This window comes from Bos mutus, chromosome 7 (assembly GCF_027580195.1).
Source record: "Bos mutus isolate GX-2022 chromosome 7, NWIPB_WYAK_1.1, whole genome shotgun sequence".
Classification (NCBI taxonomy): Eukaryota; Metazoa; Chordata; class Mammalia; order Artiodactyla; family Bovidae; genus Bos; species Bos mutus.
Genome location: NC_091623.1, coordinates 102,261,334 through 102,285,257, shown reverse-complemented (window position 1 = coordinate 102,285,257; position 23,924 = coordinate 102,261,334). Strand labels below are relative to the sequence as shown.

Sequence of the window (23,924 nt, the reverse complement as noted above, 5' to 3'; positions counted from 1 at the left end):
GAAAAACTAGCTAGTCATTCTGAAAATATTAACAGTAATAAATTTTTGGTGCTGACCAAATATTAAGCACTGTTCTAAATGCTGTACACATATTGACTCATTTAATCTTTCTAAAAATCCTCTGACATTGGTAGTACTAGTCTACTCACTTTATAGATGAGGAAAATAAGATACAGAAAGGTTAAGTGACTTGGCCAAGCTACACAGCTAGTCAGTGACAAAGCCAGGATTCTATTAAGAGTTAAAAATTAAATATTTAAAGGCAAAAATTAATAACCATTAAAAATGCATTTCTTTTCCAAAGAAGACATACAGACGGCCAACAGGCACATGAAAATATGTTCAACATCACTAATCAGCAGACAAATGCAGATCAAAACCACAATGAGATCTATCACCTCACACCTGTCAGAATGGCTATCATCAAAGAGACTGCCAATAACAAATGTTGGGACAATGTGGAGGAAAGGGAAGCCTTGTACACTGTTGATGGGAATGTTAAACTGTTGCAGGCGCTATGGAAGACAGTATGGAGGTTCCTCAGAAAACTAAAAAAAACTACCAAATGATTCAGAAGTTCCAATCCTGAGTATATATCCAAAGAAAACAAAACACTAATTTGAAAAGATACATGCACCCCAATATTCACAGCAGCATTATTTACAATTACCAAGATATGGAAGCAACTTAAGTGTACATCAACAGATGAATGGATAAAGAAAATGTGTGTGTGTGTATATATATATACATACAATGAATTATTAGTTATAAAAAAGGATAAAAATTTGCAGCAGCATGGATGAACCTGTAGGTTATTATGCTTATAAGGTGCAATGTCAGACAAAGAAAGACAAATACTGTACGTTATCACTTATATGTGAAATCTAAAAGATGAAACAAAGGAATGAATATAACAAGCTCCGAGGAAAGAAAGATATAGAGAACAAACTAATGGATATCAATGGCGGGAGGAGGAAGGACAAGATAGGGGTAGGGGACTAAGAGGTACAAACTACTACGTAGAAAATAAATAAGCTACAAGGACATACTGTACAGCACTGGGAATATAGCCAGTACTTTATAGTAACTTTAGTTAGAGGATAATCTATAGAACTTTTGTATCACTATGTTGTACACCTAAAACTAATGTAATATTGCAAATCAACTATACATCAATTTAAACACAAAGCCGCTCCATCCCCACATTGGGAAGGTGATGGGACCCTCTGTAGAGCCACACCTGCATCCTGCAATCAAGCAGCACCTTGTTGGCTGGGCAGCCTCCATTGTGAGGTAGCTCTGATTTCCCCCTTACCAAAGAGAGACAAGTTCTGAGCCTGGCCCCACATCCAGGCACCAGGACCTCCAGTCCAATGGTGTCTTCTTCCTCCCAGCCACACGGTTCACTTTGCCCTAAAGCACTGAGGGCTGAACTGGAAGCAGCTGAAAGTCCAGGCAGGTCCTGTGTGGCCGGGCAGTCGAAAGGGGCACTGAGGACCATCCTGAGATGAGACTCTCTTAAGTCCCCAAAGCCAGGCGAGGCCTGTCGTCAACATCAGCTTCCCCCTGTCACCAGCGCCAGGACCAGCTCAGGAATTGGGAGCCAGCTTCTCAGGCCTGCAGCCTTGGTTTCTCTGGAGAAAAACCCATGGGAGACTGGTTCAAGGCTGTTACAGGCCTTAACCCTCAGCCGTCACCACCCACCCACCATGTTGAAGATCTCATTGCTTGCAAGGGACAACACCAGCAAGCCCAAGTCCTTGGATGACGGGTCCAAGTCACTCTCAGAGAGTAGTAGTAGTATCACTTCAGAGAGGATCCATCCTGCAGAGGAAGCCAATGGATTGTCGTAAGTGGCCACACTGCCCTTCCCCATCTGAGGTCAGGCACTGCTGCCTTCACGGCGCTGGGCCACATTTAACCCCACTGAACAGGACACGCATGGACTAAAGATGAAACCTTTAGACTCTGAAAAGTTATACCCACGTCAAACTTTTTCACAGGTTTTGCAAAAAACAGGTAGTCATCCCCTACATGAACTTGTTGATTCCAGGAACAATTTTCTATATCATGCTGACGGCTCTTTCTTCAGCAGTTTCTACCCCAGGCTGGCTGCTTTCCACTCCTTCAACAACTGCTAGTATTCATATTCTCTCTCCCTTCTTCTCTCTCTCCCCACTGCCCCCTCCCTTCCTCATACAAACCCATCCGGAAAATAAAAGTTCACCTCCTAGCCCTATGTCCCTACTTTTACTGCCCTAAACTCAGACACATGGTTCTTTTCCTTAAGGCTTTATTGCCAATTAAACTATTATTTAGTAATCAGATCAGATAATATCCATTGCATGAAGAGATTGTAAATGACAATACCCAGTGTTGGATAAGGATGTCAGGAAATGCCCACTTTCATGTTATTTTGGAAAGAATTAAACTGGTAGCTTTCTAGATGGCAATGCTGTGATGTATGTCAAGTCCTAACACATATTTATATAAAACATACAAGTATTTGACGTATGCTTTTTTTTAAGTACACACACACACACACAACTGGCCTTAGTGGTTGCTTCTGGCTAAGAGAATTGGGAGACTGAGAGGCAGATAGAAGAGACGTTTATGTTCAGTATATAAGGTTTTTTTGGTTCTTCTTTTGTTTGTTTTACCTTTTAAACTTCATACTGTGTTACTTAGGGTTTTTTAAGTAACTATAAATAAAAGTCCTTTGATCAATAATACCATTCCAGGAATTTTTCCTAATGAAATAACACAGGTATGCATGATAATTTTATTGAAGCCAGATCTTGACTTCAGATCTGGCTGTGACATTATTGATAGTTCAGACACAATGAGTGATTATTTAAATAAAGTATGATGACATAAGGGTTTGGAGGGGCCTTCCAGGTGGCGCTAGTGGTAAAGAATACACCTGCCAATACAGGAGACCCAAGAGACGCAGGTTCAATCCTTGGGTCAGGAAGATCCCCTGGAGTAGGGAATGGCAACCCACTCCAGTATTCTTGCCTGGAAAATTACATGGACAGAGGAGCCTGGCAGGTTACAGTTTTTCAGAAGCCCAGAGTTATCCAGGATTCCCAGGTGACTCAAGTGGTAAAGAATCTGCCTGTTAGTGCAAGAGACACAAGAGATGTTGAGTTCAATTCCTGGGTCAGGAAGATCCCTTGAAGGAGGAAATACCCACTCAGTATTCTTGCCTGGGAAATTCCATAGAGGAGCCTGACAGGCTACAGTCCAGGGGGTTTCGCAAAGAGTAAAACACAACTGAGCACAGCACAGCAGTAGCAGCAGCAGGGAGTTATCCAGGATGATAGCAATGGTTATTAACTTTTTATTTAGAGCCTAGTGTGTGGTAGGCTTCCCTGGTGGCTCATATGGTAAAGAATCCACCTGCAATGCGGGAGACTTGGGTTCAGTCCCTGGGTTGGGAAGATCCCCTGGAGAAGGGAATGGCAGCCACTCCAGTATTCTTGCCTGGGAAATCCCATGGACAGAGGAGCCTGGCGGGCTGCAGTCCACGGGGTCACAAAGAGTCGAACACAACTGAGCAGCTAAGCAGAGCACAGCACAGTGTGTGGTACATATTTGTTGAGTCACCTGAACTAGCACCAGCTCTGGATCAGAGGTTGCAGAACAGATCCTGGGAACAGAGTAAAATGGAGAGTCCATTTCATCTGATTTTGTCCATCTTCCCACCAGAGGGTGCTGGAGAGACGAAAGAAGCCAGAGCGCTGGGTCACATTTTCTTCCACTAACATACCCTTTTGTTGCCCTGTGCTCCCCCTACAGGATGATGCAAACCTTGATTCACTTACTGAAATGCAACATTGGCACAGGGCTCCTGGGACTTCCTCTGGCCATGAAAAATGCCGGCTTGTTGGTAAGATGGACCTGTGGAATGGGAACCACGTCTCCCCATTTCAGGGAAAGGGTTGGCAGGCTCCTACAGCCTTAGCATTGTTTATCAATTGGCAATTTGGGAGCACTCTTTGCAATGGGAAATGAACCTATTGGCATCAATCCTCTGGAGCCAACCTGGAGCTAAATGGAACGTGCCTGGAGGGGACAGGCCATATTTCCCCCAATTTTATTGAAATATAATTGACAACCACCTCTATATTAATTTAAGGTATACTGCATATCCTGGAGGAGGGCATGGCAAGCCACTACAGTATTCTTGCCTGGGAAATCCCATGGACAGAGGAGCCTGGCTGGCTCTATGGTTGTCCACAGGGTCACACAGAGTCTGACACAACCAAAGTGACTTACCACACATACTGCGTATACTGTAAAATGATTACCATAATAAGTTTAGTTAATGTCTATCTCCTCATATGATTATAGAAATAGGTATTGTTTTTCCTTGTGATGAGAACTTTTAGGATCTCCTCTCTTTGCACCTTTCAAATATACCACATAACAGTGTTTACTGCAGTTGTCATGTTGTACATTAAGTCCCCAGTACCTATTTATCTCATATTTGGAAGTTTGTTACTTTTGACCACCTTCATCCAGTTCCCCCTCCCCACCACTGTTCTTAAGGACTCACCATAACTCACATACTAATTCAGAATCTACTTTGCCACAGTTCTCCCAACTTCCTAGGATTATATCCTTGCCATTTCGTTCATTGATATCAGTAGCCTGGCACCTCCAGGCATTTCAGTGTGTAACTCCTGTTTCCATCCATTTGACTGTGAGAAGGTAATTTTGGAAGATGAGGGTGAACAAGGCTCCACCAATCCCATGCCACCTCCTGTGCCCTCCCTCCTCCGTCCTCTATCTTATGCTGTTCCCATCTCCCTTATTTCTGTCTTTTGAAATCCCCCTCCTCTGTAAAATTTTAAAAATCCTGATTCTTTGTTTCCCTTTCTGAAGTCCTCTGAAATCCCCTTCCTCTGTCTCCTATTAAAATTCCTTCACCTTGTGTTTTTCTAGAACTTATAGCTATATAACCTGGAATTCTTACAGCACTTACAAAGATGGAACGTGCTCATTTTTTTACATTCCCAGCTTCCTCACTTACCTGAAATCTCTGAGGGCAGGAACTCTCTGATTCATCTTTACACCCTCCTTTACACAGTACCTGCTTGTAGATACTGGCACGCTGAAGGTTCCAGTTTGTTCTACAAAGTTGAATAGATAGATGATTTCAATTTAGTTGAAGCAAATTTCTCCTTCTCTCCAAGCCTGTAAATGGCCCTCGTGTCTAAAAAAGTCACATTGAGACCCTGGCTTCTGACATGACTTCCAATCTGTATCAGTTCCAACAGAGATGGGACCTTTCCCCCTTTAGAATTCTCAGGGTTCTAGAACTTCTGAAGAACATTATTAGCACATGGCCTTCAGCCAGGCTCTCTTTGCCGGTGCAGTCTTTGCATTTTAAGACAACTCCTTTATCCTTTGATTTTTGCTTCCTAAGAGTTATTAGGTGATTTCTTTATCCTCCAAGTCCCATCAGAACCTCTAATCATGATTCATTTGAGAAATATATATTGAGCATCTATTATTCTTAAGCTCTGGCAATATAGATGTATGCAAGACCAAAAAACAGTCTTCTGCTATATGGAGGCTACATTCCGGTGAACTCTAGCGGTGCTCTTCATCTCTCATTTGTTTCCTCATGATACTGTTAGTATAGGTCACATCTATAAAGTCACAGGTGTCCAACACAAAGAGGGTGAGAGAGTCCCTCTTTGCTCTCGGCCCTGTGATCACACTTGGGAGATAAGGATTAATAAGGAGGCCTGCTTGGACTTCCCTGGTGATCCAGTGGTTAAGACTCTATGCTTCTACACTGTAGGGGGCACAGGTTTGATCCCTGGTCAGGGAACTAAGATCCCACACGCAGCATGGCCAAAATGTAATAATAATGAGCCCTACTTTTTAATCTTGTGTGTCTGGGCCACCAGGGAAGCCCTACTTTATAATTTCATCACATATTTAAAAAATGGAGACCATGTGAGGAGAAGACTTGTTCATTAGCTTGATTCTAGTAATCATTTCTGTGTGTATAGCTATACATATATATCAAATCATGTTGTTCACTTTAAGTACATACAATTTTTAGTTAAAAAAAAAAATAAAACGGAAAGACTTCCCTGGTGGTCCATTGGCTAAGACTCTGCACTCCCAATGCAGGGGCCCAGGTTCAGTCCTGTTTGGGAAACCAGATCCCACGTGCAGCAACTGAGAGTTTGTATGCCACAACTAGGACCCGGAGCAGCCAAATAAACAAATAAATATAAATACTTTAAAAATATGCAAGAGACACAGGTTCGATCCCTGGGTCAGGAAGATCTCCTGGAGAAGGAAATGGCAACCCACTCTAGTGTTCTTGCCTGGAGAATCCCATGGACAGAGGACCCTGGCAAGCTACAGTTCATGAGGTTGCACAGAGCTCAACACAACTGAGTGACTAATATACCCTAAGACATTTACAATGTCTAGAGCCACTCTTGGTTGTCACAAATTGGGATAGAGAGAGGGGGAATGCTTCTGAAATCCAGTGAGTAGAGGCCAGAGATGTTGCTAAATAACCCACAATGTACAGGACAGCGCCCTGCAACAGAAACATCAGCTGGCCCCAAATGTCAATAGTGCCTCTTTTGATAACCCCGTACTAGAAGAAGAAAACTAATCCTTTAGAAGAACGTTGGTCTTCAAGCATCTTGGAGGAGGTAAGGGCTGGGATATGAAAAGGAATGAGGGTTCTCAAGTGGAACTAAAGGCAGATAAGGAAAGGCATGGGCTGTCTGGGAGGTAATGAGCTCTTTGTTATCAGAAGTATTCTAGCACAGGTTGGACAGCCACTTTGCAGTGATGCTAAGAAAAGCATTCAAGCCAGAGCATCTAGGGGTACAAGGACATTCAGGCAGGGGCTATCATCCTAGGGTTCTCATCCAAAAATCTCTATTATAAGAGGGACCCCAGCACCTAAGCAGGGAGAGGGCCAGGTGTGGGAGCATCCATTTGTAATTCACTGTGCCCACCTCTCCATTCCCCTCCAGGTCGGTCCTTTCAGCCTGCTGGCCATCGGGATCCTCACCGTGCATTGCATGGTCATCCTGTTGAATTGTGCTCATCACCTAAGTCAGAGGTGAGAGTTCTGCTTCTCTGTCTCTATCATCTCTCTCACCAAATGGCACCAGGTTCCAACTGAGGGTGTGCTAAGTTTCCCGGGATCACTGACCCAATTCCCAATTAGCTGGCCACTTCTCCAGGCCACCACCCTGCTGCTCTGAGGCAGTGAAGGGAGTGATTAAAATCCTACTGGAAACTCCAAGTTCCAGGCACAGCTCTGCTGCTGACTAGTTGGAGCACTTTGCCAAGCTCCTATGAGCCCAAGTATCCATTCCTAGAAAGATCAGAAGTAATAAGAAATGCAAATTTGCTCTATACACACCTATGTGTATTCAAGATACTTCCTCTTAATCTCTCCACCTCTTATCTCCTGGTCCTCCCCCAGCTCCAATACACACACCTTGGAAGGGAAATTTATTCCAAGTAAGTCCTTTTTGGGACAATTTAGTAATAGTGAAAAAAAAAACATAGTTAGCAATGAGATGAATAATTCACAGTGATTTCAATCTCTAATAAAGCATATATACAACACAGTGTTTGTATAGTTAAAACTTTTAATGTAAAACAAAATTCCAGAAAAAAAAGCAAATGCAGTGGAAGGCAAACAATGCTGAGAATTTCGTGTATATATAAACTAGCAACTCACAGTAATTAGCAATTCCTTACAGCCACAGCCTGGAGATTTTCTCTCCACAGGACTCAGCTACTCTCAAGGCAGGCAAATCTAAGTATGTCCTCCTCATTGTGCAGAAAGGCCTTGTGAGTCAAAGCAGAGTTGTTAAATGAAGCTCCTCATAAAGTCAAATCATCATAACCTAAATTGGTGCATTTGGAGTATGTATCAGTCACACCTAACTTGTGTAGTACTTTCCAGCTCATGAAACACTGTTAAGAGCATTTATGCATTTAGCAATTAAATTTATTGCACACTTACATTGTTCCAGGTACATAGCAAGAGTTTTGCAAGCCTTCTTTTATTTATTCCTTACAGTAAAATTTTATGGTAGGCACCATTATTCCCATTTTACACATGAGTAAACTGAGGCTTGGGAGAGTTAAATGCCTTGCTGAATGTCACACAGCCAGGAAGTGGCAGAGCTGGTATTCCAAGACCTGTCTGACTCTACCCCTTAACGTATCTGCAAATCTTTTTCTTCCCTCAAGCCTGCTGGGACCATTTTACCACCATACAGCCTTTTAATATATGTCATTTATTATAGCCTTTCCCTGACTTTTGTTTTTGTTGATTTGTTTTTTTCTTTTCTTTTTCTAATATAGGGTTACAGACTCATAGTAGTTTTTAGATATATTATGGAGGACTTCTACAGTTTTTTTGGCTTTTTGTTTTTAGCCAACGTTTAAAAACCTGGAGATTTCACATTAAAAAAAAAATCTACACCTTCTTGCCAGTTAGACATTCTGCTACCTCTGTGACTTTATTCCTGCATCATTCAGCTAGAGCCACATCCTGACCAACCCCTTTTGGAACAGGACATGTACCAGAGCCTTGAACTCTGTCTCCACGATTCCCTGTTTTGTCTTACACCCAGTCATTCTCACCACGATACTGATAGCTTTCTGGTCCCCATTGCTTTTGAATTTGCGATCTTCAGACTAATATACTTGCCAGTCCTATGCAATGTAACCTCATCTGTATTTCAAATGCCAGACACATTGAATAATAATAAAAACAGAAGCATCGTGCCATGTTCCCAGTGCATCACCATATCCATCTCTCACTGTCTTCTCCCCAAAACCCAGACTGTATGTGAAGAAAAAAAACTGAAGCCCCAAAGTATAAAAAGACTTGCTCAAGGTCTCCTGGCCATCTGAGAGGGACGCGTTGATACTTAAACTCTGGTTTCCTGACAAGTCCGGGTCTCTTTCTCTCTCCAAGTTACTCCCCTCAGTCATGCAATTAACTCCAGGGACGCAGGCAACTTGCTTCCACTTGCTTTGTCAGCAGCGCTCCAGAGGGCCTCCGCCTCCCTTTGGAAAGGCTGCCTGGAGAAGGAGGGATGGGGGAAGAGGGATGGGCTAGAACTGGGGTGTCACATCTGACAGGGGTGCTGGGCAGGAGGCTAAAAATCACCTTTGCATGGAATCTGGTCCAGGGAAAGCATCTTAAATGTTCCAGCACCCTCAGAAGTGAAGAAGGGAATGTCAGTTCAGAAAAGGTAGACCCACTCTCTTGGCCACACTTACACCTCATTGCCCTCTCTCCCCTCCCCCTGACTAGGTCTGCACACCTCACAGCTCCCACGTCCTCACTGTCCTTGTTTGCTGACCTAATCAATTCCAAGCTACTGTCCACCTACATAATAATACTATCCACTTAAAAATTAGTGTTAATAAAGACGACTACAAAAAATAAGAGGCAGAATTCTAAAACTTTTAAAAGTGTACCATTATAAAATAACTCAATGATACCATTGCTGGAAAATTACCAAAATGTTCCATAGTAATACATGAACATATAGTAATTACTCCCTTTGGGAATAAATTGTACTTTAAAAAAATTAAGGTATGCATTGTTTGTCCGTTCTTTAGGCTGCAGAAGACTTTTGTGAACTATGGAGAAGCCATGATGTACAGTCTCGAAACCTGCCCAAATGCCTGGCTGAGGACACACTCAGTGTGGGGAAGGTAGTAGTCCTAGACATCACAAATGAATGAATGAATGCGAGTCGCTCAGTCGTTTGACTCTTTGCAACCCCATAGACTGTACAATCCATGGAATTCTCCAGGCCAGAATACTAGAGTGGGTAAACTTTCCCTCCTCCAGGGGATCTTCCCAACCCAGGGATCGAACCCAGGTCTCTGGCATTGCAGGCGGATTCTTTACCAGCTGAGCCACAAGGGAAGCCCAGATATCACAGGAGTAATAGTAATAATAACAACAGCAGTGATAAAAATGCTCACCTGTTCTTCCTTTACTGCTAGTACATTGCATGGGCATGCTCAGTTGTGTCCAGCTTCTTTTTGACCCCATGGACTGTAGCCCACCAGGCTCCTCTGTCTATGGGATTTCCCCAGCAAGAATACTGGAATGTGTTGCCATACCCTTCTCCAGGGGATCTTCCCAACCCAGGGATTAAACCTATGTCTCTTTCATCTCCTGCATTGTCAGATGGAGTCTTTACCACCACACCACCTGAGTAACAAAAGTTTTAAGTGAACATGTTTTTATTGAAAACTATTGACCAATATAGAGAATCTCCTCTGATAGCTCCATCCCCCATCCTACTCTTCATTCAAGAAGTAATCTCTGGGACTTCCCTGGAGGTTCAGTGGTTAGGACTCTGAGCTCTCACTGCCAAGGGCCCAGGTTCAATCCCTGGTCAGGGAAGTAAGATCCCACAAGCTGTGCAGTGTGGCCAAAAATAAATAAATAAAATGAAGTCACTGATATATAGTTAATAAATATTCCTCTAGACTTTCTCTCTGCATGAACAGGATATATGTGTGTAAGTGGAAATATATATTTTGTATTTTCTTGTATATTAATTGGAGTATTTATTGGAAATTTGTTCTTTCATCTAACATTATGTCTCTAATTTCTTTCCACATTGGGACATACAAATTAACTTCATTGTTTTGTAAGTCTCACAATGTTCCCCATCCATATAGATGGATCCTGTGGTTTTATTTAATCCTCCTCCTAATAGTGAACATTACAATTTAGCTTGTTCACTGATTGGATAAAAACTCTATGGTATAAAAAATGCTTTCCTGTATCTCATCACCTCTGATCATTTCAATGACCTTGTGAGGTAGGTGGTGCATCTTTATTGGGAAGAAATACAGTGACCAAGGCTCACAGAGATAGAATAACATGTCTAGGATCAAAGACACAGATAGTGGAGAAGCAGAGTTTCAAGCAAGCACCTAACATGTTAGCCTTTCCCAACAGAGCCCTCAAGGAGTTGTCAGTCCCTCATCTGCCAAGATCCCTCCTGCAACTCCTCTCTCGAGAATGTCAGGAATCACTCTGATTGTCAGACGGGAGAGGCACGGGGCAGTAATAACAGAGATCTCACAACTGTCCATCCTTTCTCACCAAGTTATCAGCTTCTGATGACACCCTGAATAAAACTTTCAAGCAAGAAGGCTCCTTGAAGATCAGTATATCTATATCTATTCAAATGGAAGAAAATTAAGACCAGATAGAGTCATAAGTTTGGTTTAAGTTACCCAGGAATCTAATGGCAGAGCACAGACTGAAATCTAGAACATTCAGCTTTCACCCACTACACTACGCCATTTCTCTGGGGCAATGAGAAAGAATGCCAGTAACTGAGAAAGAATTAGGAAACTGTTTTATTTAAATCAATAATTTGTCATCTTTAGTGTGCTAAGAGATACCTGGGGAGTTTGATTAAAAATTATCTATTCCATGTAAGCAACTATCCTCATTGTGAAAGATCATTGGAAAATGATAAAGAAAGAATACACAGGCATCACCTGACCCCTTCTAGTCATCTCATGTTTGGACACTGGACAACCAGACACAGTGTGTCTTATAATAGGATTCAACAGGGAGTACAGAGAGCCACCTCTGAAATACCCTTGCCCAAAACAGAAAGGAAGAACCTCAATCTTATCAAACCACTAGATCTAATATCAGCTTATAGGAAATACAGGGGATAGAAGAACAAGGTAAATGACATTATGAATTCATCCACTGAATCTAGAAAGTTAAACATACTACAAGGAAATTTTCTGGCATCTTCAACACCAATCAAAAAAATTAAAATTCCAAGAGAAAAAAATAAACAAGGCAAGGGGAATATAGCAGATTAAAAAACTTGAGACATAATAACACAATGCAACGTAGAGACTTGTTTAGAAACCAACTCTGAAATGTTTTTGAAAAAAATTGGAAAAATTTGACTATGGTGGAATATTAAATGATATAAGAAATTATTGTGGGACTTCACTGGTGGTCCAGTAGCTTAGGCTCCACACTCCCCATTCAGAGGATCCAGGTTCCATCCCTGGTCAGTTCCATCCCTAGATCAGATGTGGGATCTAGTTCCCACATGCCACGACTAAGATCGAAGATCCCTTATGCTGCAGCTAAGACCAGGTGCAGCCAAATAAATGAGTAAATATTTTTAAAAAGAAAGAAATTATTGTTAATTTTGTAAGGGGTGATTAAGGGCATGATGGTTATATTTTATTTAAATTCTTGACCATTAGAACTGCGTACTGAATTATTTACAGGTGGAATACTTCAAATACTTTAATTTGCTATATTCCCCTCACCTTACTTATTTTTTTCCCTTAACTTCAAATACTCCAACAGAAGAAGCTTGTGTGCAGTGAGGGTGAAGAATAGATGGAAGAAGATTGCCTAAAAGTTAATTGTTGAGGCTGGGATGAGCTCATGAGGAGTCATTGAATGATTATCATTGCTTTCTTGTATGCTTAAAAATCTTCATTATAAAGAGAAAAAAAAAAATCTCCCTTCTGAAGTCTCACATGACACTGCCAAGCTTCTGACTCAATGGGCTGATATGAGAGCCAGGAATCACCAACCTCAGATGATTCTGATGCATTGGTTACTACAACCCAGTCTTGAAAAACGGATCTAAACATTAGCACCTAAGTAGAGGAACATATTTTTGTTCTTTTGAAAAAAATGAATGGTGGGATAGAGAGGCTGGTGGGAGGGAGGCTTAAGAGGGAGGAGATATGTGTATACTTACAGTTGATTTATGATGTTACACATCGGAAACCAACACAGCATTGTTAAGCAATTATCCTCCAATTAAAAAGTTTTTTAAATGTAGAACTCTCAAAATGTTCTCACAAAAAAGTAAATAAATACATCTCCAAATTCAGGACAATTTAAGAATCCAGAAGAATAATGACAATAGCAGAATATAATAAATAAAGAATAGTTAATGTGAATTTATTGTGATAAAAAAGAGGAAGAGAATGCATTTTTCTTAGTTGCTAGCTAATCAACTTAGATAAAATGACAGAACACCTTGCAACCAACCAATGAAATAACTGATTCAGCAAAGATTATCAATGAATGTTAAAACCTTTGGCTTGAGGAAGACAGGCTCTTCATGCCGTCTCATTGTTTTACCTACAGGTTGCAAAGCAGGAAATGTGTACTTATAATGGAGAGGCCTAGAATTCACATCACAGTAGAACCACAGGACATCCTGTGCCTCCCAATATGATGAAATATAAGTACAAAGTGTCACCTGTGTGGTAGGCTTGCTTTTCTGAATCACGAGGAAACAGTCATGTAAGTCCACACGGTGGGACATTCTACAAGACAGATGGCCTAGACTCTTCCCAAAAAGCCAATGTCACGGGAAACAAAAAGGGTAGATATGTATAGGGCTGCTCTACCTGAAAAGAAAGACTAGAGAAACATAGGCAAATGCAACATATGAAATGTAATTAGATCCTGAATCAAAGAAAGTTTAAAAACAGCTATAAAAGATACTTTGGAGAGAAATATTTGGGAATTCCCTGGCAGTCTGGTGGTTAGGATTCAGAGCTTTCACTCCTGAGGACCCAGGTTCAGTCCCTAGTCAGGGAACTAAGATCCCACAAGCCCAGCAGCACAGCAAAAAAAAAAAAGAAGTAAAAATAAATAATAATAAAGTAAAACATAGACTATATATTTGAGGATATTGAAGTTGGATATCATAGTACTAAAGAAGGTATTACAGTCTTTGTTGACATGTTATAACATGTGCAGTTAATTTTAAAGTAGTTCTGAAAAAATGCACACACACACACGTGTGTGTGTGTATGTGTGTATGGATGAACACATTCTTCCATCTATACATAATGCAGTTAGACCTAAAAGTTAAGAATTAGTATTTCTAGTGAAAGGATATATGATGCTAATTATACTTGTCTTTCAACTTCTACTGTGGACTTGAAATTTAAACTTGAAAGTTAAAAAATGGGGAAATAGTAAAAATAATAACAAAAGAAATAATTGTCTCAAAAATAAAAATAAATGCATTAAAAATAATTCATTTCTCCTCTGTCTGCCTCTTCTTTTCTTTCTCAGGTACACTGTCAGCTTCTTATTAATCACCACCCAACTGGGCTTCTGCAGTGTTTATTTTATGTTTATGGCAGACAATTTACAACAGGTAAAGAGGTCTCTTCTGGGCAGAGTTGGGGAAAGCAGACCTCTTGCTGCTAGGGTCGCATTAGCAAAAGTAAAGCTTTTGGATCATGGTAGGAGAGGCTTTATTTCTACTCCCTAATCAGGCTTTGGTTGGGAGTTCTTTCTGTCCTGGAAATCACTCTTTAAACAGATCATAGGGAAGCCAAAGCAACATCTGAGGAATGCAGCCAGGATGGCTTACAGTCATGTCCAATTAGAAATAATTGAGAATTTTTAGCCTGAAATTGTTGATGAGATTTTCTTTAGGTATCTCAAGGTTGTCATGTAGAAGATAACTAAAGCAAACAAGTTGCAATCTTGCCCTCATTGCATTCCTAACAGGCATTACAAGTCAATCATAGCATTCTTTCTTGGCTTCATGAAACAGAAGTAGTATACTTGTTTTTGTGCGTTCAAATAGTCAAAACTATGACAAGCGTTATGGATAGAATATTCAAGCAGACAGATTTTGCTCAAATTCTAGCTTTCTAACTTTTAGGACTATCTAAAGTTGAAGAAGGTACTCCTGTGTAATCATTTCCTGTTCTCTGGATATATGAAAGAGAACTATTTGATACATAAGAAGAGGTTGGGCTAGATGACAGAATGATGCTTCAGCCTTGAGATTTGATGATTCTAAGGGTTTCCGGTTGTCACAATCATGGGTACTACAATTTAGGATTACCAAATGTAACAAATAAAAGTATAGGAAACCCAATTAATTTTCAATTTCAGATAAGCAGCAATTTGTTTTTAGATACTACAAGTGTATCTTTGTATAATATTTGGGACATACTTTTACTAAAAAGTTATCTGTTAATTATCTGAAATTGAAACTTACTCTGGGTTTCCTTTGTTAATGTAGCAACTGTAATTATACTGCCTTTCATTGTGCTTCACATCAGATGGTGGAAGAAGTCCACGTGACCTCCAAAACCTGCGAACCCAGGAAGATCCTGGTGCTGACCCCCAACGTGGACATTCGGTTCTACATGCTGACGATCCTTCCCTTCCTGATCCTGCTGGTGTTTATCCAGAACCTCAGGGTGCTGTCCATCTTCTCCACGCTGGCCAACATCACCACCCTGGGCAGCATGGCTCTGATCTTTCAGTATATCATGCAGGTCTGTGCCCAAAACCACTGCAGAAGGGTCAAGGTCCAGGGCTTCTGAGACACTGTCATTATGGGCAGATGAGAGCGAGAAAGGTGACCTCCTGCTCAAGTGATGTCTGTGAACTCTTTTGCCCCACAGGCTATAAAAGCTACTCACCATCATCATCATTGTCGTCATCACATTAGATAGCAATGGGTCTTTTAACAAATAGTTATTGATACCTTCTGTGATCCACTCCAGTACTATTGCCTGGAAAATCCCATGGACAGAGGAGCCTGGTAGGTTGCAGTCCATGGGGTCGCAAAGAGTTGAACATGACTGAGTGACTTCACTTTCACTTTCTGTGATCCAAGCAATGTACAGGGGACAGGGGATTCAGTGATAAGTAAAACTGACAAGCTGTCTGCTCTCATGGAGGCTACAATCACTTGGGGAGATAAACCTCAACCAAGTAACCAACGAAAATTGTAATAGTGATAGGTTGACAAGAGATATATGGATGATAAAGGAATTCAATTTACTTTGTGCCAATTTCTTTATGTTGATTAACTCACTAAATCTTCACAATGATGTTGTTATGGAAGTAGTGCTACTTTATCCCCCGTTCACAGACAAGGAAACTGATAAACAGTTTTTCCCCTAAATGCAGTCATTTTGCCTCATGCTTTGCTATCATTATAGGCCCTGAAATTCCCTATTACGGTTTCATTTCTTTGAAAGTCTCTGGGGTTGTATTAGTTCTCTGCTGCTGCTGTGACAAATGATCACAAATCTAGTAACTTAACACAGAATTATCTCAGAACTCTTGGGGTCTCACTGGGCAGGGCTGCATTTCTTTCTGGAAGCTTGTGGGGAGAATCTGTTTCTTTGCCCTTTCCAGCTTCTAGAAGCCGCCCTCAGGCCTTGGCTCATGGCCCACTTCCCTCTTCAAAGCCAGCAGTGTCAGGCCGTGTCTTTCTCATGCTTCCATCTCTCTGGTTCTCTCTCCTGATTCCCTCTTCCACTTTAAAAGACCCTTGTGATTACACCAAACCCACCCAGATAATCCAGGGTAATCTCCTACTAAATTTAGTTGATTAGCTACCTTAATTCAGTCTAGAAACTTAATTCTCCCATGCCAAGTAATGTAACATACTCAAGGTTCCAGGGATTATGATGTGGACATTATTCTGCCCACAGGAATCTTATTAAAATAATCATTCCTTCTAGATCAGTGGTAGCTGCTGTGCCAATACTTCACAGCTCTGAGAGAAGTGATGGGAAAGAGGTATTAGAGAACTGGAAAACACAAGACCTGAATTCATATCTGGACTGTGCCACTGACTAGTAGAGTGGCCTTGGGCAATTCCTTCTCCTCCCTGGGTTCCTTTTTCCATGTAAAGATGTGGTAAATCAAAATTAAACATATATAATGTATTCCTTGGAAAGGAATAAAATTCTGATCCATGTTACAACATGGATGAACCTTGAGGACACTATGCTTAGTGAAATAAGTCAACCACAAAAAGAGAAGTATTATATGAGTTCACTTATATGAGGTACCTAGAACAATCAAATTTATAGAGACAGAAAGTCAAATAGGCATTTCCAGGGGGGCTGGGTAACAGGGAGTTATTATTTACTGGGTGCACAGCTTCAGCTGGGAATGATGATAATGTTCTGGAGATGAAATTGGTGATGATTGTACAACAATGTGAATGTTCTTAATGCCACTGAATTGTACACTCAAGATGTTTAAAATGGTAAATTGTATGCTATGTGTAAAAGAAGTAACTTTTTTAAAAGTTGAGAAGGCTGACTCAGCTTTAGATGTCTAATGGGTGCTTCTAATACTGTCCCTGCTGACGTCAGGCAAGCCTACCTCTCTACCAGATTTGGGGTGACTTATATGCCTTGGAAAAAACCAATGCCCTTCTTCTTCCTTTTAGGAGATTCCAGATCCCAGGAACCTACCCTTGATGGCAAGCTGGAAGACCTTCTTATTGTTCTTCGGTACAGCCATCTTCACATTTGAAGGTGTCGGCATGGTAAGATGGGTGTGGAGTTTGAGAGTCCTCAGTTCTCTCTATGGAAGCCAGTCTTTGTTCCAGGTATCTAAATAGTAGTACTTATGAAAAGTGCAGAATATGATCTCGTGGAAGAAGGGAAAGTCAGTCCGCATTTGCAGGATGCCGCCTGCTCTGCACACCACACCAAGCCTTGAAGATGAGGCCCTCTTGGCTATAGAAAATGTGGGAGGAGATGAAAGGGCATGTGGACCCTTCCTGACTCTGGGCCACCTGGAGAAGGAGGTCCAACCTTGAGAGGAAACCTGCTTTCTCTCCTTCTACCTTTTCTTTCTTAACCTCCTTTCACCTCCAGGTTCTACCTCTCAAAAACCAGATGAAGCATCCACAGCAGTTTTCCTTTGTTCTGTACTGGGGGATGTCCCTTGTCATCGTCCTCTACATCTGCCTGGGGACACTGGGCTACATGAAGTTTGGGTCGAACACCCAGGCCAGCATCACCCTCAACTTGCCCAATTGCTGGTATGTCCCTGCCCATCTGGGACTCGGGGGAAGAGGAGGGGAGTCACAGAGTCTGAGCCTTAGCAGCAAAATGGGGCATCCTTGATTCATTATCAACAACAAAATATTGACTGCTAGTATCTGTGTTATAATAACAAGTACATTTAATAATCCAGGCATTGTGTATCATCTCATTTAATTCTCTCAACAGCCCTATGGGTTAGCATTATTATTATCAACTCCATTGAATTAGATGAGGAAGTTGATATGTGAAAAGGCTGTAAGTAACTTTCCCATTTCATGTTGTTCATGAAAAGTTGAAACTGAATTCTGTCTGACTCTGTGGTTCAAAGGCTTTCAAACAGCAATGATCTGGGAGAGCTTAGGGAACAGAAACAGCAACAACAAAAAGTATAACTCTGAAGTAGTGACTGAGGGTCCTGCGTATGGACAGCTACTCAGGTCCCCAGTTCCAGAAATGGGCCTAGACTGCCATCGCTGTGCCCCACCTGGAACTTTGACTGAAGTCCTTGCATTAATCATTTATTCATTTACTCATTCATTCATTCATCCAGGAAACATCTGGGGCACTGCCATATAGCGTTCATCGAGTATTAGCCATTGCCCTTATTCTGGCAGTAGTACGTGCAGAATGACTAAGCTGCCAGTAGAACCAAGAGCACAGATTCTGCATCTGAGCAATGGGATTTGACCCTGGTTCTCATGTGACCTTGGACAAGCTACCTAGTCTTGCAGACCTCATTTCCATCCTCAGTAAAATAAGGATAATACTCTTGCCTATTTGTATCAGTCATGATTGGTTATGCTCTGGTAATAAACAAAATAAGCCACTCCAGAATCTCAGTGGCTGAACACACACAAATGTTTAATTGTATGCTCATGCTACATGTCCATTATGGGATGGCTGGGGCTCAGCTCTGCACCATACCAACTTCCAAGACCCAGACTGATCAGCCAGCCACCCCTGAAACTTCGTTGGTTGCCATGGCAAAGAGCACATTGAATCACACCCATCACCATGAAGGCCCTAAAATTTCTCTAGGAAGTAACCTGTCTCTTCTGTTCACACTTCATCAATCAAAGCAAGTGACCATGGCTCACTGCAGAGGACACGGAAGTAAAATTCTGCCACATGTCTGGAAGACTCGGAGGTATTTGCTGAGCAGCTGAGCAGCACAAATGACTGCCACACTGTCTCTTAGGGAGTGACTGTGAGGGCAAATTGGCTTCAAATACATAAAACGCTTAGAAAAGTGTCTGGTATGCAGTAAGTGCTCACTGAGTACTAGCTATTATCGTTGTTAGTCTCCCCCACAGCCTTGGTCTTTTGGAAGTCAGTAGAATGCGGGAGGCAGTGGAGGGCGGGGATGGGGGCGGGTTGGAGGGGAGGGAGGGTGGGGAGGTCGGGGAGGAGGGTGTTCATTTCCCTTGAAGCCACAGCTATACCATGAGAAAAATATCACCAGTCCTACCCATTTCACTGTGTTGTTGTAATGACCAGATGAGATAATTAATGTGGAATTTCCTTGAAATTGTGACTTATTTTATACCAGTAAGATATCAACATAATATGCTGTTCTTATTCTGGGGAATTCGGGTTGCCACTACCTTGGGCAGGGCACTTTCCTTCTGCGATATCAGCTGGAAAAAATGGGCATCAGGTGCCATAAGGACCTCACACCTTCTCTGAGCCTGGCTGGTGATGAAATTCTCCAGAAGAGCCTTAAAGAAGGAATAAGCAAAAGACCAAGAAGAAATGGGTGTGAACAAATAGTTCGCAGGCAAATTAAAACAAAAATGACAATTTATATATTTGAAAAATTGCTCTGTCTCGCTCCTAATAATAGAAATGTCAGTTTTACAAAACACAATGGCACAAACCAGCATGTGGTCACACACTGTGTTTTTCCAAGGATGGAGCACTCCACTGTACTCGGACAACAAATGAGCAATATGTCAAGAGCTATCAAAATTGTATTTTTTATTTCTTTTTATTGAGGTATAGTTGATGTACAATGTTACATAGGTTTCCAGTGTATAACACAGTGAGTCAATTTTTATTAATAAATGGTATGTTCCATTTATAGTTATTATATAATATTGGCTATATTCCCTGTGTTGTACCATATATTCTGCAGCTCACTTATTTTATACACAGTAGTTTGTACCTGTTAGTTCCCTACAACTATCTCGCCCTTCCCTCCACCCCTCTCCTCACTGGTAACCACTAGTTGGTTCTCTCTATCTGTGAATGTGCTTCTTCTTTGTTATATTCACTAGTTATTTTTTTTATTCCACATATAAGTGATGCTATACAGTATTTGTCTTTGTCTAACTTACTTCACTTTAGCGTAATACCCTCCAAGTTCATCCACACCGTTGCAAATGGCAAAATTTCATTCTTCTTTATGGCTGAGTAGCATTCCATTATGGGCTTCCCTGGTAGCTCAGCTGGTAAAGAATCCACCTGCAATGCAGGAGGCCCTGGATGGATTCCTGGGTCAGAAGATCCCCTGGAGAACATATAAGATACCCACTCCAGTATTTTTGGGCTTTCCTGGTGCCTCAGATCCACCTGCAGTGCAAGAGACCTGGATTCAATCCTTGGTTTGGGAAGATCCACTGTAGGAGAGCATGGCAACCCACTCCAGTATTCTTGTCTGGAGAATCCCATGTACAGAGGTGCCTGACAGGCTACAGTCCATGGGGTCACAAAGAGTCAGACACGACTGAGCAGCTAAGCACAGCACAGCATTCCATTGTATACATAAACCATGTCTTCTTTATCTTTTCATCTGGTGCTTCCATATCTTGGCAATTGTAAATAATGCTGTGATGAACATAGGGGTTTCCCTTGTGGCTCAGCTGGTAAAGAATCTTCCAGCAATGCAAGAGACCTGGGTTTGATCCCTGGTTTGGGAAGGGAAAGGCTACCCACTCCAGTATCCTGGCCTGTATAGTCCATGGGGTTGCAGAGAGTTGGACACGACTGAGCAACTTTCACACAAACATGGGAGTGCATGTATCTTTTTGAATCAGAGTTTTAATTTTTTTCAGTTACATACCCAGGAGTGGAATTACTGAGTCATATGGTAGTTCTGTTTTTAGTTTTTTGAGGAACCGGTATACTGTTTTCCACAGTAGCCGCACCAATTTACAACAGTGTGTGAGGGTTCCCTTTAATGAGAGTTATCAAAATGTGAAATCACATATACTTTTACTCAGCATTTTTACATCTGGGGTTGTATACTATATGTGCATAGGTATATGTACAAGCATATTCTTTGCTGCATTGTTTACTGACAGAAGACTAGGAATAATCTAAATGTCTATTAATTGGGGAGCAGCTAAAGATTATAAAAATAGATAACTAGCAAGAACTTGCTTTATCGCACAGAGAACGCAATTCAGTACTCTGTAATGGCCTATATGGGAAAAGAATCTTAAAAAAAGAGGATGTGTGTGTGTGTATATATATATATATATATATATACACACACACCTGATCCACTTTGCTATATACCTGAAACTAAAACAACATTGTAAATCAACTACACTCCAATAAAAATATCTTTAAAATTAAACAAATCATAGTATATCCATGCAATTGGAATATCAGCAGCTATTAAATAGAAGAGCCAGATCTATGTGTACTGATGGGGAACAATATCTAAGAAATATTTAATGAACAAAAATCAGTGGTACGTAAAGGGTGCTTCCGGATGTGTACCTACAGTCTGTACAAATTTGTGTCTACAGTATTTCTGGAGGGCCTTCAAGAAAAGTTAGAGGAGTTGCTTGTGGAAGGAGGCACTGGAGACTGGAAATCAAAGGTGGGAGGGAATATAATCTTTGTACTGTGAACTTTACTCTATGCAGATATACCTTTTAAAAAAAAACAAACAGAAGGAAAAAGAAGGCACAGATTCCTGAGCTACAAGCCTATTAAATGAGAATCTCCAAGAATGTGCACTTTTAATAAACTTCCCAAGTGTCTCTAATGACGTCAGGCTGAGTCAGTGGAAGTTAGGTAGTGATATAACTTAACAATCCCAGCTTCCAAGCAGTGAGCAAATCCTGCATGGCCCTGCCCTGGAGCCACATCAAATTTCATGTGCTGTCCCTCTCTCTCTACAGGTTGTACCAGTCAGTCAAGCTGATGTACTCCATCGGCATCTTCTTCACCTATGCCCTCCAGTTCCACGTCCCAGCTGAGATCATCATCCCCGTCATCATCTCCCAGGTGTCAGAGAGCTGGGCGCTGTTTGCAGACCTGTCTGTCCGCACAGCCTTGGTCTGTCTGACCTGTGAGTAGGACGAAAGGGCTCTCTTTGCCCAGTGCTGTGGCTCACAGCCACACTGACAGCTACCCCACTATCGCTGGCTCGGCCACCAGCCAAGCAACATGTTTTACCTCCCTGAGCCTCAAGTTTCCAGCTGAAAAATGGGTTAACAGAACTGTCACAGAGTAAATGTTACAGTAATCTCTACTATCTACACATAGAATACATTGGCTGGTTTGTGGGAGAAAGAAGTGTCATTTATTCATTCCTATATGCCTCCTATATGTCAGGCACAACACTGAGATTATGTAATACTCAGGACAGCCTAACTATGTAATATTACCAGCTGAAGGAACTGTGACCCAGAAAATGAAGTAACATGCTCACATCATGTAGCTGCCAAGTGACACAGTTGAGATTTGATGCAGGTTGTGTGGCGCCAAAGCCTGTGTTTTCCACTGTGCCGTATTCCTTCCTATCAAAAATTAATGTGAAGTCCTCTTAAGGCGGTGTTTAACTATAGGAAGAACCTCAAAGGGCTGCTTTGTTAAATTCTTGGAAGTCATTTTCTCCTCCCTTCCCCCATCCCTCCCTTTCTTCCTTCTATTCATTCATTTCCTAGTTCATTTGATATCAGGTGCCATTGTAGATGTTTGGGAAACATTGTGAATAGGGCTGGGAAATGCTTTCTCTAAGAAAATTTAAAATGGTGGCCTGTGAGGAATGAAGGAAAGAACTAGGGAGGTTTTGCCTGGAGAAACAAAGGCTTGGGTAAACTCTGTATCTGTATCTCAAACAACTGTAGGATTGTTGTGCAAGAGAGAGAGTAAATTTCATCTTAAAGTCTCCAAGACTCTGTTACAGTTGAGGGAATCCCATCTCATTGGATTCTCGTCTCAGCTCTATGTGACCTTGGGCATGACCCATTCCCTCTAGAGTTCTAGACTTCCCCAACTCTGCAATGAGAAGACCATTACGGATGGGTGATAGAGAATCCTTATCAATAAATATTATATGTGGAAAAACTCAATAGATAAAGCATGAAAGGAGAGCATGTAAATTGGTGTTAAAACAAATGTGGAAGTCCAGAGCCACAGTGCTTGATCTGCTGCTCAAGTTCACAATGAGCTGCTTTCCCACCTCTCCAGATGGTGTCTCAGGCGTCTGGGAATTATAAGGCTCCAAACAAATGGTTTGTTTCTGGGCTCCCTTCCTGAAGGAACATTCCATGATTCTAAGCCTCTTCTCCCCCCACAGGTGTCTCAGCCATCCTCATCCCCCGCCTGGACCTGGTCATCTCCCTGGTGGGCTCCGTGAGCAGCAGTGCCCTAGCCCTCATCATCCCTCCCTTCCTGGAGCTCATCACCTTTTACCCTGAAGACATGAACTGTATCACCATTGTGAAGGACATCATGATCAGCATTCTGGGCCTTTTGGGGTGTGTATTTGGAACATACCAAGCCCTCTATGAGTTGACCCAACCCATCAACCATTCTGTAGCCAACTCCACAGGTGTCTATGCATAATTATCTATTTTTATTCTGATAGTTCTCCCATATTCCCATTCCCAGTTTGACTTCTGTTGTGGATGTTATATACATTCATCAAACCCCAGCATCTCTATATTAATTAGTGGCTTCTTTATCTTTCCAAGAGAAATGTAGATGATACTAGTCAGTACTGGTACCTCTCAGGCTATGTCTTTTCTGGTTTGTGGATTTCTCTGGAGGCCTTTTGTACCTGTGAACCAAAA

At 41.6% G+C, this 23,924-nt stretch overlaps 1 protein-coding gene across 1 annotated transcript; it reads left to right on the top strand.

Moving 5' to 3' along the window:
* Positions 1–1,709: 1,709 nt before the first annotated feature.
* SLC36A3 (solute carrier family 36 member 3) lies at positions 1,710–23,697 on the top strand. The gene is made up of 10 exons (XM_005897320.2): positions 1,710–1,849; positions 3,802–3,892; positions 7,023–7,111; positions 9,646–9,741; positions 14,144–14,228; positions 15,151–15,369; positions 17,289–17,387; positions 17,722–17,888; positions 22,026–22,195; positions 23,429–23,697. The coding sequence occupies exons 1-10, from the start codon at positions 1,710–1,712 to the stop codon at positions 23,695–23,697; spliced, it is 1,425 nt and encodes a 474-aa protein (XP_005897382.1).
* Positions 23,698–23,924: the final 227 nt, after the last annotated feature.

Bases quoted from the DNA above. Each gene is read 5' to 3' on its own strand.
- SLC36A3 (XM_005897320.2), top strand. From the start codon at position 1,710: ATGTTGAAGATCTCATTGCTTGCAAGGGACAACACCAGCAAGCCCAAG. The intron at 9,742-14,143 runs GTAGTAGTCCTA...TTTCTTTCTCAG, and splicing joins ACACACTCAGTGTGGGGAAG to GTACACTGTCAGCTTCTTAT. The intron at 14,229-15,150 runs GTAAAGAGGTCT...GCTTCACATCAG, and splicing joins TGGCAGACAATTTACAACAG to ATGGTGGAAGAAGTCCACGT.